General features: G+C 38.2%; 1 protein-coding gene across 14 annotated transcripts in view; it reads right to left on the reverse strand.

The window, feature by feature from the left end:
* Positions 1–18038, reverse strand: part of cadpsb (Ca2+-dependent activator protein for secretion b) — a 101074-nt gene that overhangs the window by 59887 nt on the left and 23149 nt on the right. For all 14 annotated transcript variants that reach the window (XM_028002240.1, XM_028002239.1, XM_028002241.1 and 11 more), the window contains exons 4-6: positions 4844–4924; positions 4331–4564; positions 1737–1858 (exon numbers count right to left, since the gene is read on the reverse strand). In XM_028002240.1, coding sequence (XP_027858041.1) covers positions 1737–1858; positions 4331–4564; positions 4844–4924 — 437 coding nt within the window. The remainder of the gene's footprint in view (positions 1–1736; positions 1859–4330; positions 4565–4843; positions 4925–18038) is intronic.

An 18038-nucleotide genomic window follows, 5' to 3' on the forward strand; every position in this document is an offset into this window, starting at 1 on the left:
GCCCCACCTGAAGAATCGGATCCTAGCTGCTCTGTTTTGCCTTGCACCTGGGTGCGTCACGCCCGCCACTCAGCTGCTGCCTGTCCGCCCTCAATCGCCTGCTGGAACTTCCCCCATCTGGAAAACCCTGCCGGACCCCCATGTACCCTCCTCTGCTTACCTGAACCCGCAGGCCGTAAGTCACCATCAGGTTACGCCATCATTACCTTCATTCCTTCCCACTTTAACCGCTCGCCCTTTGCAGTTCCTCCGCTGGCCCAGTTCCTCCCTGCTGCCGCTGATCGACGCCCCTCCACACACTCTCCAGCACATTCAGTTACCAAATAAATCTGTTAAAACTGTTTGGGTGTCCGTAGTTGTTGCTTGCCTTAAGAGTCCTAGAAACCTCGCATTATGACACTTGCAAAACCTTTTTACATTTTATCACATCACATCCAGAAACATAGATGGAGAATTTTATAGACCAACACAATAAAATGCATAACTTTGATGTGAAAGGAGAATGACACAAGATTTTCAAACACTTTTACAAATCAAAATCTAAAAAGTGTGCATTTTTATTTAGGCTCCTTTAATAATCTTAAAGAAAATTGAGTCCGGTTACCTTTGGAAATCATCTTATTAAAACAACTGCAGCTGTCCTTTGAGGGAATCCAATGTTTGTTAGTGAACAAATAGAATCATAAAGACCAACGGAGACAGCAGAAAGTTCAGGGTGGAGGTGTGAAAGTGTTTATAGCCAGGACACTTCCACACAGGGTTATGTTACAATGTTCCTATTGTAAGATTGGAGAAATGATTGATATCAAGCATAACTGCTAATCTATGAAGACCTGTCCACTTACCTAAATTAACAGGCAGCACCATCATGCTCCTCCTTAAATAAACTTTACAATTATATACAACTTTATATTTCTTTTTATTTTATTCTTTTTCCACACACAATATCAGTTAAATAGAGTGATTATATTATGACAAAAGAGGAAAACGTAAAGAAACTGGAATACTTTTCCAATGTTGGACAGAGTTAAACAATCAATTTCCACTTCCTGATTAAAAATGACCCAGCTGAAATAGTTTGGTTCAGATAGAGAATCTCAGAAATTATAACAGCTTATGCAAATCAGGGTCATTAAAGGGTTGTCTTTAAATATTTAGAAATTCCCACCTAAAACAACATTTTTAGTACCAGAATAATTAGGGTAAAACTAGATTATGTGTTTCAGTTACACCAGATTATTCTGCTTTGGACCAAATAATTAACAGATTTAAAGGAAATTAATAAAAAACAAAGTATTGTGCAAGTGCACAGTCCAATTTCTTTTAAATGTCGTAATTTACATGCAAAGTGCTTTTGAGAGGAAATGAGGCATCTGAGAGCCCCTGAAGAGCGCTGGAAATGTATCGCTGCAAGCTGAGAAACCACTGAGATGTGGGAGAGTTTGGCAACAGAGGCTTACTTTAAGTTTTAAGTGCATCTTAAAAGCCAATTCATTTAGATAAGATTCTTCTAGGATCTTATTCACAAAACTGAAATGGTTTATTGAAAGAAAACAGCAATAGTCAGCAATTTAATTAGTTTTATCTTCCATGTAAATAGAGTTTGTTTTCTGCCCTAACAAACGGTTGTGAGTCTTGAAATGTAGAGGCAATATAAATAGCAGACTGTGTATTTCACAAACATCATTGTTTGTTAAATGCCCGTGGTAAACAAACATCCACGTGTGCTCACTCACGTCGGCTTGGATGCCTCTGCTTGGTCGGTCTGGAGCTTCTCGCCTCCCTCCACCTCCATGGTGCAGTAAACAATCCTGTTTGGAGCCAGAGACTTCAGCCCCACCACTTCCATGATCACCACCTGGGAAGAAGAATAGCCTTAGAGAAGATTGTCGAGAAGTGACTCATCTCTTTAGAGAGGTCAGAGAACAAGAGAGTCAAAAGCAGAGGAGCAGGCAGAAAATCCATCCAGAAATACTACTAGAGCAACAATGAGTGTTTACACTCACAGCTTCTGTCTTTGCTGTACAATAGATTCTGGGTGATTTTCCACTGAAATAGACTGTGAAAACTGCTACTATCCTCGACGGAGCCTGCAACTCCCAATCCTCAAAACTGCTTGCAGACATAATCTGCCACATAAAGTCTTATACCTCCTCTTTATAAGCTCAGTGCCTACATTGTAGCTCTGCCATGGCCGAGGGTAACTGTGATACTGCAACCATGAAATTCAGTGGCACAGCCTGAAGCGGAAAAATGTGCTGTCAGGATTGGAGTCAACTTTCAATAAAATATTCAGCTCAATACTGTCGATGTGATGCCTGCAAAGTTTGTTACCTGCTACTGAATATTATCCTCTTAAGCCATTCTACAGACATAACTGTGTGTGACAATAAATCAAGTACATCATGGTAATATTTAATGTCTTTTAAGTGTCTTTCAAAACCATGAAAGTTTGAATATATTACTTCAAGGAAATTCCACATTGATTCTGACACAAACATGTAATTTTTCAAAAGGTTAGAGTAGAATATTCTTTTTTTTTGTTTAAATAAATGCAATCAGAAATGTAAATGTCACATTCTAAGTTACACAATTGTAAGAAATGTCTCATCAGTTAATGTCCTGGAGTTTTGTAAAAATAAATAGAAATAAAAATGAAAAGCAAATAAACATTTTATATATTTCTGATGACTTCATTTAATCTATTAGCTCAAAAAAGGCTAACTGGGACCTAATGCAATTTGCTCCCATCAGGTGTATTTTTGCTCCAGCATGTATTTAGTGTAACACACTTTGTGAATCCACTGCAGAATCCAAGCAAATAGCTCGTGCAAGGCAGCAGCAATAAGAAAATGTTGGATTGCTTTGTAAATTTTCACCATGTTGGCATTAAAAGGTGGGTTGAGAGCTACACAATATGTACTCTATAACACATACAGAGCAGGTCTGCTGCTATATGCATTTCATCACAGGTGAGACCCTTGGTTGTTGCTCATGGAGCTTTGCTTAGATGTCTGAGTAGTGCAAGATGTGGGCTGCAACCAACATTGCCCCAGGTCAGCCTGAAGGTTTTCAGCTGTTTTACATAGGTCTCCAACTTGGATCAAAACTTTGATAGATTTCGCTCACACAGTTTCTTGTCTCTGAATAATTTTTGGATGCATCAGGAAAGTACTCTGCGATAGAAAAGTTCTTGAAAAGATTCACATTGCTGAAACTTGAATGCCTTTGTATTTGAGATTCAACAAATTACTGAATACATCTCTGAAGTTCTAACACAGAAATATTGCATAAATATTAAAAAGACAGTTTTTCAGAAAACAGTTATTATTCTGGCTCACTTATCAAGAATGAAATCTCAGGCTCTGTCTTAATTTAGATTTTCTTCTCAAAATGTTCAATTTTGCCAAATTTCTGCAACAATTTAAAGTTGATTTCACAACAGGGGAATGCATTTGGGCACATTTTGTCAATTTTTTGTGCATCAATTAACAGCTTTAACATACATTGGACTAATTTTGGTCACGTTACACCAAGAAAACCATTTATAGAATAATATTATATTTTTTATATGCATCTAATACACCAGATAGGTCTTAAGCCTGGCATGATGGTTTTAGAACCATAATTATTGAATATCTGCTTATGTCATTTATAAATCAAATAGATGTCAGCGCAAACCTGTCCACCAAATTTGGCAGGTGTTGTGAGGTATAATGTTTTCTTTCATGCTATTAATGCATATTTATTTCAACATTGTATTGAAGTAAGTCTGAGGCCATTATGAACTCACTGACTGAAATAGCACTGCATCATAAGGAGGAGAGGTGTGATTGCTCTCTGTTCTGTGGTGATAACTCATCTGAGACAAGCTGATAACAAGATGAGTCACATTTCCCATTAAGGAGCAGGTAAATAGGTTTTTATGCACACGTGTGTGCGTCAGTCTGTTCTTCACACAGCGTCTGGTGGACCGTCTGAACAGGTGTGCTGTCTGTTTCTATTCTTAGTGTGGAGCAGGGAAGTGTTTCTCATCGGTTTTGATTTCTAGTCCCGCTGAGGCAGACGTAGATTTGCATCCCTTTAAGATGTCTCATGAACATCTTAAAGCATGTTATATTTTATTTTTATTTTTATTTTGTCTACAATTGCTACTGGTGGTTGTTGTGTGTCTTGTCTCTATGCTGCTGTAACTGCGAAATAATTTCCCTGCTGGGATGAATAAAGTAATTCTATTCTATTCTATTCTATTCTATTCTATTCTATTCTATTCTAAAGGGGTAATATCTGTAGCACTTGGCTAAAGCTGGTAAACCAAAATATATAGTACCTCCAAAGTAAAAGAGAGAACCACATCAGACTTGGAGAGATTGTTCTCGTCCTCCTGGCCCATATCGATGATGGAGGTGTTGTGGCCTCGCTTCAGCTTCTGGAGTTTAAACTCTCCACCTTTGGACACAGGCATGCTTTCCAGGTTGGCCATAAGCTGATTCACGGAGGACTTGAGCTCCTCGATGTACATGGCCTCCATCTCTTTAGACACAAATTTAGGGAACTTGCCGCCCTGTTGGGGAGAACAGAAAAGAATCAGATATTTCTAAGCTTGACAATTTAAAGCTTCTTAAGACCAGGTCATATAATTTCACTTCAAAAACACAAATTGCCCTTCGCAATCATCCACATCTACTGAAGTATAGAATACTCTTTCATTCATTTTTCCTTATTTGTGGCCTGAAGCTCACACCATGGTGTCCATACTAGTGACACCATATTTCTGAAATATTAACTATATAACAAAGCATATTAAAACCAATCTGAGTGCTCCCTGCAGAGTCTGACTCACCCTGGCAATCTGGTCTGCCATCTGAAGACGACCATCAAGCTCTCTTCTGATTTGTGCAGCCTGCTCGTCCAGATTGTCCAGCTATTGATAAACAAAGAGGAAGAGGTCATTCGAGTCATTTTAAGGAGAATGAAATACTTTCTGATCCCAAGTTTTGTTCACACAGAAATAATGTCTGCATCAAATATGAAATAAGATCCTTATCTACACATATTGTTGATATAGAAATGTAGTAAATTTTGACTAAAAACAAGTTTATGTACTAAAATATGCACATAAACTTTTAGCTTCTTACACAAGGATTGTACAAAGTTGTGTAGTAACAATATTTTAATAGGATACTGCCTAAATCGATTTGTTTCACAGTCACATTGTAGAAGTGCTTTTGTACCAAATTAATTCCATCTGCCCGGTAAAATATTGTGCACAAATGGACAAACCTAAAAGGTCTGCTCAGTACAGCAGATTTAAGGCAGATTTATTTTCTCTTCACTGTCTGAAGTTACAATCCACAGTGGTTTATACACTTTGGAGATGAAACTGAATTAGGGTGTGTCAGAATTATTTGAGACAGCTTTTTTATATTGAATCACAAGTCCACAAAGACCTAATCTTGTATACACAATTAGAGCTGCTGTGGGTCTTGGGGGTATCCCATACTGAAATCCACATTGATGCATCCTCAAATCAGCAAGAACACAATCCTACACAAATTTATCTACGCTGCTCACATTTCATGAATAAGGATCAAAGTTTCACCTTATACAATAATACATAATACATCTGCAGCCTTGAAACCCATTTTTCTTTTTAAGTTGTTGAGCACTTACTATTAATCATTATTGTTTTTACTTTGATGCAAAATTGCATGCTGAGCAGAATAGAGTTATAATGGCTTTATAGAACTGAATTACAGAAAATAGGATTAGCAGCTAAAAATAAAAAATTGAGAGGACCAGTGAATCTCAGTGAATGTACAATAGTCTTTGGGAGCTTTTGAATGTTTAATGACGTAACCTTGATGTGGGCAATGTCTCCATAACCTCACTCATGTTTTCAGCTGCAGCTGCCGGCACCGGAATAAATTGAAGAAACTTCTGAACTCGTACAAGAGAAATAAGCCCTTCATCAAAAAAGCAATTAGTTCCTACATGAGTAACTCAATAGTTTTCCCCTCTTCATATTCAGTGTATCGCCTTTTTCCTTCCAGCAGCTGTGCAAATGATTCTGAATCAGTTATTCATGTGCTAGTTAATTATTCAAAGAAATCTTTCTGTTACTACATCTATAAAAATAATCTTTCTTTGTTTATTACGTTTATAACAACCAATATTTTTAAATGCAAGAAAGGTCATGAAAACAGTCTTCATAAAACAATCTAATTTTGCTCACAATTATTTTTTAATTTCAGAATAGTGTTTTATTATTTCACATTCTTCTTTCTTTTTCCAACACACCAAACAGGGACATCGGCAAATGATTTAACTAAAGGCTTTTTTGCAAATCATATCCAAATGCTTGTTTGCAAGCTTGGTTCCTAAACAAATTAAATACAACACACAGATAGAATTCAGGGGAAAGGAAAATATAGCTTTGTACAATGCTATGATTTTTTTTGATTAACTTTTTTACACATCCATCCAACCATTATCTAAAACGCTTATCCCTAGTGGAAAAGCTTGCCATCTACACAACATTTGGATAAGATTTGTCTTGTTTAAACTTCAAACCTTACTTGTTTGATGTTCTTCTGCCTCAGGCTCCCAGAAAGCATACTGTAGCATCTTACTTGATGCTACAGTATGACAAAAATTTAAAGACGAACTTAAAATAAGCCAGCCCACTGGCAAATAGTCTCCAAATGGAGGACCTTCATAACAATGGCAATCTGCCCAAAACTGGCAGTCCAAGAAAGTTCTCCCTGAAAGCAGACCATAGCATGCTAAAAACCTGATAAAACCCAAAAATGTCATCATGGGACCTACAGTGAGCTCTTTTGGGTGTTTATATGAAAGTGCATGTCTTCATAATAAGAAAGAAACCTTCTAAATGTCACTTAGTGTAAAATGTTCAAATAGGAAAAGATTGTTCTCTTAATCAGAGAGAAGTTTGCCATAGAGAAAATAGACAGCAAAACAGATTTCCCGACTGATGTTCATGTACAGAATAGTCTGTACTGAATAATCTGGCCATCAGAACATAGGACATGGCTGGCATAAACCAAATACAGTATCCCAGCAAAAGAATCTCCTAACAACTATGAAGAACTGAGGTGGAAATGTCATGGTTTGGGGATGCTTTGCTGCAGCAAGACCTTACCAGTTCACCATCATAAAATCTCCCTAAGTACTCAACAGACTCAGCAGATATAAATAACCAACACATTCTCACTCCCGACTCGTCAATATATGACGAGTCGGGACGATTTCTGACCATGCGTCACATGACGACTTGGGCAGGGTCCTTCAGCGTCATATGTTGACGTTTTGGGTAGGTCACATGTTTTACGTGGATTATTGATGCGAAGGGTTCTAGAAACCGCTGCCGAACCTTCAAAACCCGACTATTTGGTTAGGTTTAGGGCAAAAATTATGGTAAGGCATAGGGTAAAACCCCTCGCGTCACATATTGACACAAAAGGGGTACCCTGCGCGTCAATATGTGACGAGGATGGACCGTCCGATGCGTCAATATATGACGAGTTGGGAGTGAGAATGGGTTGAAATAACACTACAACCCTACTGTACAAACAAGTCTCACCTCAACATAAAGTGTGTGTCTATGTCTCGTGCATGTTTGACTATATGTTTTGTCCTCATTCAGTGAAGTAAATGGCCGGTATCTAGTCCAGAAGACTAAAACGCTAAGCTGCCACACACTGGCTCCACCAGGCCCTATGACCAACACCAGCAGGCAAAGCAGATTAAGTGTCTTGCCACAACAGATATAGACAGAGACAGAGGGGGGGTTGAACCAACAGCCAGATGAGCTTCTACCACCTGAGCCTACATACAGAGAGCAGTGAATCCAGATGTTTTACTTAAATGAGAAGAATGATATCTCATAGTACTACTCAAGTAAAAGTAAAACATACACTGAAGCAAAATTACTCCTAAAAGTACATTTCTTTCCAAAAGTTACTAAATGTAATTGAACAAATGTGACTTGTTACTACCACCTCTGTACATAAACAGTGTCTGCTGCAACTGCAGTGACAGGTGCAGAAATGCCTCTACTAGGATGGCATTTTCCCACAGGATTTGATTTTGTTATTTAAATATAACAAGGAAATCCAATCAAAATGTAATCTCACATCCATTTTTTGTAACACCAAGAAGAAAGATAGTTTGTATATTAATTGTTATTTTGTATTTTAAATGAAAATCAATAACTGTTTCATTTTTGGTTTTCATAGCTGACTTCGGAGAAGAAAATACAACTACCAAGCATTCATGGATTCAAAATCTCTGCAAGCTCTTTAATAAAGACTTTCTAACTTTACATTCAATTTAAAGTTTCAGATTTAAATGCTTCAATCAAACTAGTCTTGTTACCAGTAGAAAAAAAATACTAGTTGCAAGGTTTTTTTTCCAGCTGGCATTTTAACAGTGGCAACCTGGCTTTTTGCAACTAATGATTTAATGGCTTAAAAGGGTCCATTATAAAAGCATAGTGACTGGAATTACTGTCATCAAAATCACTGAAAAGCGGCAGTCAAGGTAAATATGATGTGCAGTCTTAAAGAGTCTCGCACAGATTAGCGGATATGAAAAATAGTGGAGCATGACTATAAAAAGACCAATCAGCACTCCAGTTTCTTTCCAACCGACTGCAATCACAGAAGCACGATGTGGCATCGCACATGAAAAGATCGAAATCAAAAGCGATTTCTGCCTTGGTGCATAGAAAATATGTTTCTATCACCGCAGGCAACCTGAAAGAACCACATAACTTTTCTGGGGGGGTTTTGTGGAAGTGTCCAGTATTTTGAACTTTCCCTTTTCCTATTGGTTTCAATCAGCAGAATTAAAAGCATTTTTCAATAATGGCAAAGCTCAAGCAACCACTAAAAATAAAAAAAATGTCAATGACCAGTATAAGAAAAGCTCTGACTTCAATTGGATTTGTGTTGAAGTCAGTGTTTATTAGATTTCTGTGTGCTACTTAAAATTATTTTCTGTGGCACAATGTTTACTGATTTTTAGCTTAAAATCTTCACTCTGAAATTGAAATGTATTTTTCTCCACATCAATGATGAAAAAGTGTTTCAGATTAGCTGACACAATGAACTAGTGGATGCCTGATGTCTGTGTTTTGCTCTACACTTCTCTATGTTTCGTATTTCTTCTGTTGTTCTCTCAGCCAAAACATCTCATTCCTGTCACATTTGATGCTGTGAGTCACCAGTCATCAACATGTTCTGTGTGAGATGATTAGGACAAATCTCCACCACAGTTGCACCTAAGGAGACATGAACCATTTCAGAGAGCAGCATGGTCTGAGTTCACACTAAAAAAATAAATTGTGGCTTGTTTTTAAAATTGTGAAATCGTTTATGTTTTTTGTTTTGTTATATTACCTGTAAAATAGTCAAAAAATGATTTTTCACAGTGTACTTGCAAAACAGAAATTTTACCCTGATAGTGACGGTGATGACTTTTTTAAGTGTTATGGTGTATATTGATTAAATTCTTTCTCAAATGAAAGAACATAAGTAATGCAGAATAAGTTCAACCTTTTTCTGTTAAATTTCTAGAACCATCAGCAAAGTTTGACAAAGGCCACTTTATGGCCATTCTATTCCAACATGACTGTTGACAAATGCACAAAACAAAGTTCCATAAAGACATGGATGACTGAGTTTGGCATGGCAAAAACATGTCTAGCCTGCAGAGAGTGCTGACCTCTACATATTACACATTTTATGTAGCTTTTGTACTAAATATATAATGAATTGCTACTTTGAAATATTTCATTGGCATAAAAGCCCAAATAAAAGTTTGATACTCACAGGCTTTGCCCCCAGGCGGAAGTAGAGTAAACCTCAGACAAACAAACAGTGTTATAATGGCAAAGGTAGTGGAACTCAATGCCTTACCCAAGACATTTTTGCCTTATAGGTCAACACTGAGGCAAAGACACAGACAAGAAAATTCTCCAACAAGTCCTACATCAGGTCTGTAAAGATGATTGTGAAAAACAACAGAGAAGTCAGACGTTAAACGTCAATTACTAACCAGAGAAAAAAATGAGGGGCACAACGTCTCATTGGATGCGAGAGTGAAAGGTGCGTCAGACGCATTTTGCACGTGCAAACCGGGTGAGTACTGACTTAAATAACACATGCTTGTGAAAATTCGCCTTCCGGAAAGTGCTTAAAAATATTTGCATAAAAAGTTGCTTAAATGTAAATACTACAGTTACTGCAGCCTATGTTATCATGCTGCCATAGAAATGCCATTGGAATTTACACACATAAAATCAAGTATTACTACGTCCACTTAATGAGCTATGATTTGACTATCAATACCTGTCGTTATGAAAAAAAATGGGATGTTTACTACCAGTTACCTTCGGGCAGATGCAGATTAGTGATGTGTCGGTCGCGAACGATCCGGCTCTAAGAGTCGGCTCTTTGAAGTGAACGATTGGAACCGGCTCCACAATGGGAGCCGTTTTAGGATCCTATTTGGGAGCCGGGTTTTTTTCTACAGTATATCGCTGTCTCTCCGCCTCCCTGTCGTTGTGCTTGTGCTCTGCAAGTGCCAGAGCCAATAGTTTTTCCCCACATCGTTTTTTTTGTCCTGCGGTGCCTCGCTGTCTCTCTCCTCCTTCTCCCTCTCCTTGCGCGTTTTGCTCTTCTGCCAGTGCTAGAGCGGAGAGTTTTTCCCTCGGTCGGTCCACTGCCCTCATGTCAAGCGTGTGCTCCACACATCTGACCAATCACACATAGTTTCAATTAATAATGTGGCGGGAAAACACTGAAAAAAAAGTTTATCTCCACTTTTTTTGTGGAAACGGCAGGCAATTGGCCAAGCTGCATAGCGTTCGTCGGCAGGTGTTTATGTACAGACACTCACTCAGCGGTCAAGAAGCACAGAAAGAAGGGGAGTCAGTGTGAGAACTGAATAGGTGAAAATAAATGAGTGACAGAAAACGGAGCAAGATTTGGACTCATTTTAATGCTACATCAAGCTCCAGGGCAGAGTGCAGACTGTGCAAAGTCAGCATTTCCTATCATGCAGGCTCGGCAAACAACCTGCACATGCGGACATCACACGCATCGGTATTGCTATAGCATTGTTATGCGGCATTTTTACTCATCATAAGTGCTTAACAATGTCAATAATGAAACAAATTATTATAAATTTAGGTTTAAGCTATTAATTAATTAATAATGTCAAAAATATATATGGGGAGCCGTTTGGGAGCCGAAAGAGCCGGCTCTCCACAGTAAGAAGAGCCATTAGAGCCGCATCTCGAAAAGGAGCCGAAAATCCCATCACTAATGCAGATGTGGTAGTTGCTGTTAAAGTTTCCTTCAACTGTACATGAGGTCGGCTGCAGGCCTTGATCCATTTCTTGCATTATTCCTGACTCTGTTTGGGTTTTGGAAATATAATAAATTGTATTCCGCCCTCTACACGCTCTGGATTTCAGCTGTCGGGATTGTATGTTCCCTACAGACTTCCTATTTTCTTCAAAACCTTCATGACTGCAGCGCTTTAGCAATGACGAACCCCGGCTAAGGGGCGTGTACTTCGGGACAAATAGCAATCGCCGATTGGTCAGTTGCTGGCAAACCCTAGAATGACTGTCAGGTGGCGTCATGTCAAAGCCTTTACGGTTTCATTTTATCTAACAGGTACATGAAGAGAAATGCCAGCCTCCTCACAAAAAATTATCTAAGATTCTTTTGCAGAATAATTCATTCCAGTCCCATAAAAAACACATAAAATAGTTTCTCTATTCTAAGCAACAAGTTAGGGGCAGTTGCTTAGCATACAGGGTGCCCACTCTCCACTGACTGCAATAGAACAAAAGCTACTGTAAATATGTTCAAGGTGCAACTACCAGATAGTTGTTTTTAATATATATATTGTGTTTTTGCATCTTTTCTGATGTCATCTAGGGCAATTGTCCAAAAACCCTAACCCAGTCCACTGACCTCTGGATTGCAACTATACGAACAAGATAGATCATATAGTTTGTGATAAAAAGAATTTATCACAAATTTAGAAACAACTGAAGACATGTAAAATAAAAAAAAACTTCTTGCATTGTTCCTGCAGGTTAGCACCTGACTCTATTTTGAATGCAATGTACTCTAAACTCCTCTGGCCTCGTGCTAGTGGGACACATGCCAGAACTGACCTCCCTCAGCCTCTGGGTACTCCACCTATTCCTATTACATTAACAGGCCTTGTCTCTCAACCTTTACCATATTGATTTTCTGCCCATTCCAGCAATCCCTCTTAAGAGAGAATGAGCCAAAGTGCACATACAGTCAGGGGTCAGGGGAGGAGTACAGTATGTTACAAACACAGGGGGAAAAAGTCAAACAGATGCAGTGTTGGATCTTATTGAAACTGGGCAAAATCAGATCATGTGCAACATTTTTTTTTTTTGCGTGAAAAGCAGAAAATCATGTTCTTATTATCATCTTATCTACCACCTTGGGCTTGATTCTGTTCACTGGTCTGCAGAATATGAACTTATGTCAGCCAGATGCCTCTTAAATAAAGGACAGCAAGCATAGACAGTTAAGTCTGATGCCCTACCAGCACTGGCCACTAAACAGCCACCCTGCTATATAACCCAGAGTTCCTGTTTAGTAGAGCACATAATCAGACTTTGCCACCAGCAGCAGCAGCAGAATGTCTGCATTGGAAGCACAGTATTATTCAGCACAGATCACAGATTGATGCTTAAATAAAGACCAGAATATGGAAAAACAGAAAGAACGCAAAGACAAAATTATGCTGAAATAATGGGGCAAATTGAATTCCTGCCTCAGTTCTGCCTCAGCTGCCTATTTCCCACTGTTGTTAGCAATCTTATGTCAAAACAATGAGATAAAAGAACTCCACTGGACTATGGTGCAACTGACATCTGACATGTGCACTCCCATAAGAACTGTCAGTACCAAGTTTGGATATCAGCAGCTTGGCCTGTCAGCATCTGACGGTGCATTTTTACTGTCCCATCTGTGCACCTCCCTCTCCAGCAAACATGACAAACCTAAGATCATATGTCCAAGAAAACTTAAGACTGAAGTAGGTGACAGGAGAAAAAACTGGTTCAGTGTAGTCACATCTATATCATAGCTCTTCAGCAAAATTTCTGAAATGTGAGGAATGAGTATGAAGTGTGAAATGTAAAGAGAAGTGTAGCCTGTTTCTATAGCTACAGTCTGAACAGAATCAAAAGTTAAATATTGTCCTTAGAATGACATAAACTTTCAGCCACGGAACCTCACAGTACCCTCTGAAACTGAAAGGTCAATGCTCTCTATAAGGAACATATTGGTGCCCACAATAACAAACTCAAAAATGTATTTAAAAATGTGCATTTATTACTGATTAGAGCTGCAGAAATGTAATGCAGGTTAGATTACTTTAGTGTTAGCCGAGATGACAGCAGGTTAGAGGCAGGTGGGTATTTAACAGCCCAGCTGATGACACATTCCCAGGTGGCTGCTGGGACATTAGCAGCAGACAGAAAACATGACTGGGGTGAGTTTTTCTGAAGAACACAGACCGGACAGCAGGGTATGATTTAACATGGAGGAGCTGAGGCAAAGAGCTATATTTAGATGTGCTGAGAGTGCATGTGTGTATGCTAAAATATGCAGTGTGGGATAGAAGATATATGTGTGAATGTAGCATCTCTGCATGGTCTTCTCAGTATACATTTTAATTTCTCCACATCTTAATTTCTAACAGTTTAATGCTGCCTAAAATATCTCTTGATATAAAATGACAACTGATGCAATTACACAAAATCTAAGACAAAATCACTCACGCATTTCTCTTCATCTCTGTGGAGCACAAATATTTGATCACCTTCACTGCTCTATTTGCACTGCAGATTAAAATGCTATTTAAAGTGGAGTAGCAAAGGACTGAGCTTTTACATCAGTGTTTTGAGGCTGCCCTTAAACCAGACAGCCAAAACCCAATACACAAAATCTTAATTTTCTCTTAAAGGGGCAGCATCATGTACTTTCCAGGCATACAATTCCATTTTATAGAACAATAAAGTGTCTATAAAAATGTTGTTATAAAAATGCTATATATATATATATCAAACATAAAGAAATTTGTCGTTTTGAAATTGGCCTCTGTCTTGTTAAGAAGGTCTTGTTCTTTCTGACACTCTGCCTTTAGCATGTCATCTCAACAATGCTTCTCCATTATGTAGTTTACATCTGTTCTTAGGAGCAATTTCCGATAATAAGCTCAGCAGACTGATTGCTGCTGGCTAGTCTAAAGGAAAAGAAAGGGGTTGGAGTCATTAGATGTGACACCAAAGTGACTCTCACACTCTCCTGTTCTTCTCCACCTTCAGCCTTTTCTGGCTCTCTTCCTTTTTGAGTCAGAGAAAAAGCAAAAGACTGAGCAGACTGTTCAACATGGCATCCTTGTCCTGATTGTTGTATTGTATTTTTGTTCACACAGATCGCCTGGTACTACTTTTTGGATTCTGGGACGACCCATTATAAGACGACCAGCCCACTAGAGCTGTTGCTCAATTATAATGGAAAACTACCTGAACTGTGTTGATAGTGATTTTTAATCATATTTGTAGAGGACTTCATTTACGGTACAGTGATCAAGGATATATTTCAGTTAAATGTATATGATTGCAAACATTGTCCAGAGTCAGAGGCAGTTTCTCCATGCAGTGCAGCATGGCTCTTTCAGTGAAGAGGTAGTTCGGCAGGCATAGCAATGCCCTCATCCTCTCCCAATCCTCTGTGCAGTGAAGAGGCTCCATTACGCAATTATATCAGCTACAGGCTAAGCCAGGGAGAACTCAGGCCTCATTTCCCAACTAACAGTTGCTGACAAGACAAATTATAGAGGAAAAGGAGGAGCCTTCTTTCAGTGCTGATGGGAGGATGGTTTGCCAGTTTGGGATGTGCGACAGACCATGATTTATGGCTGTGCAGGGTGGAAAGCGTGATCCTGATGTGCTTGTGCTTTACTTTGACACTCAGGCTTGGGTAATTCAATCACCCATTTGAGACTCAGGGAATAATTTTATGTGAGGAAGAGTCAAATGAGGTGACTAAATATCGCAAGTTGAAAAAAAAATCAGAGAATAAAAATCTGAGAAGTGTTTACTGTGCTCATAGGTAAATGATTTCAAAGTTGTTTGAAATGAAATGCCTCTGCCATCGTGGTTCCTCATGGCTCATTGCTGATTGGTTTGGATTTGTGATTTTGTTTACTAGATCTGACAGTGAGCGAAACATGACATGCTTTCTGATTATCATCAGAGAAAAAAAATGTATAATAACTATCAGTTCTGCAATGAGGGCTTCATTACTTCTCATTTCTTAAAGATGAAAGACATAGAAAAATAATACCAAAGCACTGTGAACATTTTAAATGTGCTGCTAAACACAGTCAGTAAATGCCACCACTGTTTTGTTACAGTATGACCTAAGAACAGAATGATCCTGCCCTCAGAGCTTTATCTACAGCCTTACCTTAACATGTGGTCCAAGCAACAAAGCTCCCATGACCCTTTTAGCATGAACTAAGAACATCCCTCAGTTATACACCATTATGCATTTACTGTAAAAGGAAAGGACATCAAAATGTCTCAACTTAGAGCCACTGAATTGCAAATAAACTTTAATAACATATACTTTGATACACACATGGGGATAATTTAATAATTAAACCACCAAACTCTTGAGTTGTAAATTTACAATTTACAGTCCTGTGTCCTGGGTTTAAATCTGTGGCAATTTTTGCTCTCAATTTTCTTGCACAGGTTTTCTAAAAGTACTCTGGCTTCATCCTAAAATCCAAATAAATACACTTTACGTGAAGCGAGGATGCTAAATTGCCCTCAGGTGTGAGGGCAGGAATGACTGTCTGCACTGTTTGTCTCTGTGTTGGCTCTGTGATGGACTACTATCTGTATGCCTCTTGGCCATTGATCGGCAGAGACAGCCCACAACTCTGAATGGAATTAAGTGGGTAGGAAAAAAGGATACCTGAACCATTAATCTTAAAAGAGCAGCATTCTATTGAGAAGTCATTTAGTGAGCAGAGGAGTGACTTCGCTTTAAATCTGGCTGATAAGAAAAAAGCTATAAAATATGGTGAAAAAATACATTTTTCAGAGCAATATGGTTTAAAATATTGTTAACAATTAAATATTTCTCTTTGCAGTAAGTAGAAGTAAATTGCGATATATTACAGTAAGAAGAGATAAAATGATATCTATATATATATATCTATATTTATATAGATATATATATAAAAACATAGGCAATGGTGATGTTAGACTTTGCCAAAAACTCTGGATGTTGTTTATGGTGGTAATGTCTCTCCAGTCCTGGAGTAAACTCAAGGACACCTGTGAAGTAACAAACTGGGGGGGTGGTCCCCCTTGTTTTTAATAAACAGCGAGAGTCTGTCAGTTACTAAAAAATCATCATTAAACCTATTGCTGAACCTCAGATTAAGGAAAAGCTTTGTAGTTTTTGTCCCGGTCTTGATACAATGGACTACATCTTCACTTTGGAGTTTGATTGTATGGTACACATGTTCTGAGGAACTACAGAAGGCTTATGAGCTACTCAACGAGGGCTGATAAACTTTAATGGTCAGATGTTAGAATTGTCAAACACACTGCCACAGATAATGAAAAAAAAAACACATCTCTCATGCACCATGTAAAAAAGCCCACTTGCACCAGTGCTATAGAATCTATTCAACTGTGCCTCAAACACTGCACCCAATAATCTCATGCTATACTGTGCATGAGATTAATCTTAGCAAGCTGGATGTTGGAAACTGGAAGTTGAAGCTTATAATTTTCTAATTGTTTTGGCTAATGGCTCTCTGAAAATTTGTATTTATGAAGCATTACAATGTAACTTACATAAGGTCAATTGATATTTAAATGTGGAAAAGCATGAAACAGTGATGTCGCCACAGAGGAAGACATTCCATCCTGACAGCTGAATATTATGAATTCCACATCCTCGATCCCAACATACATATACTATTCAGAATGAAAGCACACACAAATTTTAAAAGACATGGCAAGACTTCATGTTCAACAAAATCCCCCTAATTTCCTCACATATAACATATTTTTCAATTTGTCAGCAATCATGCCAACATAGGAAAACTGTGGGACATCATTTTGAGGATTTTCTAGATTTTTAAAAATGCATTTTGTTTTGAAATGTAATTTAAAAAGAACTGCTTCAAAAGTACATATTTTTGAAAAAAGAATTTCAGTGTATAAACATATTTTTACAGTTTTCTGCACCAAAAAGCAAGCATGGAGCCATCAGGGAGTAGCGGCTGGTTGGCACAGCAGCTGTCTCTACCAGTCTAATCAGTCTGTTAGTCATTTCCAGGGGTGATTTTACTTCAGCATGAGACAGAAATAGAACAGTGCTTCCTTCTGACAATTTAGGATGTAACTGCAAAAAATAGTAATTCCCCAGAGACAACATCTAAGAAAGTTGGTCTCTGAGTGAAAGCCAATCCAAGAACAGCTCGGTAGCATGCTGACTGGGATGTCACATGTCCTATATAAAGAGCATTTTATCACTGAGTTGAGACACCCATATATGACTAAATATATTATTTAAAGATATCATCACCAGTAAAGACTGATATATTAATTACTGCAGCAATTTAAATTGAGATGATACATAGAACATTTGGAGAAGTACGACATGCAAAAAAAGAAAGGAGGTCTCTACTTTCTCTTCTTTGAAATAAATGTGTTTCTTCTCACAGTCATGATCCATATTCCATTTCTTACACCACTGGGCAAATCACATAGCAAAACTTCACATACATTTTGCACCATATATAATGCATTATTCATTGCTCAGAGCATGGCATGTTCAGATAAATGGTGTTGTGTTCTGCATCCAGATTCCTAACCTGTGGTAACAACTTGCAGCCAGCATACAAAAGGAAGCGGGAAA

Source organism: Xiphophorus couchianus, chromosome 20, assembly GCF_001444195.1.
Source record: "Xiphophorus couchianus chromosome 20, X_couchianus-1.0, whole genome shotgun sequence".
In the NCBI taxonomy this organism is placed as follows: Eukaryota; Metazoa; Chordata; class Actinopteri; order Cyprinodontiformes; family Poeciliidae; genus Xiphophorus; species Xiphophorus couchianus.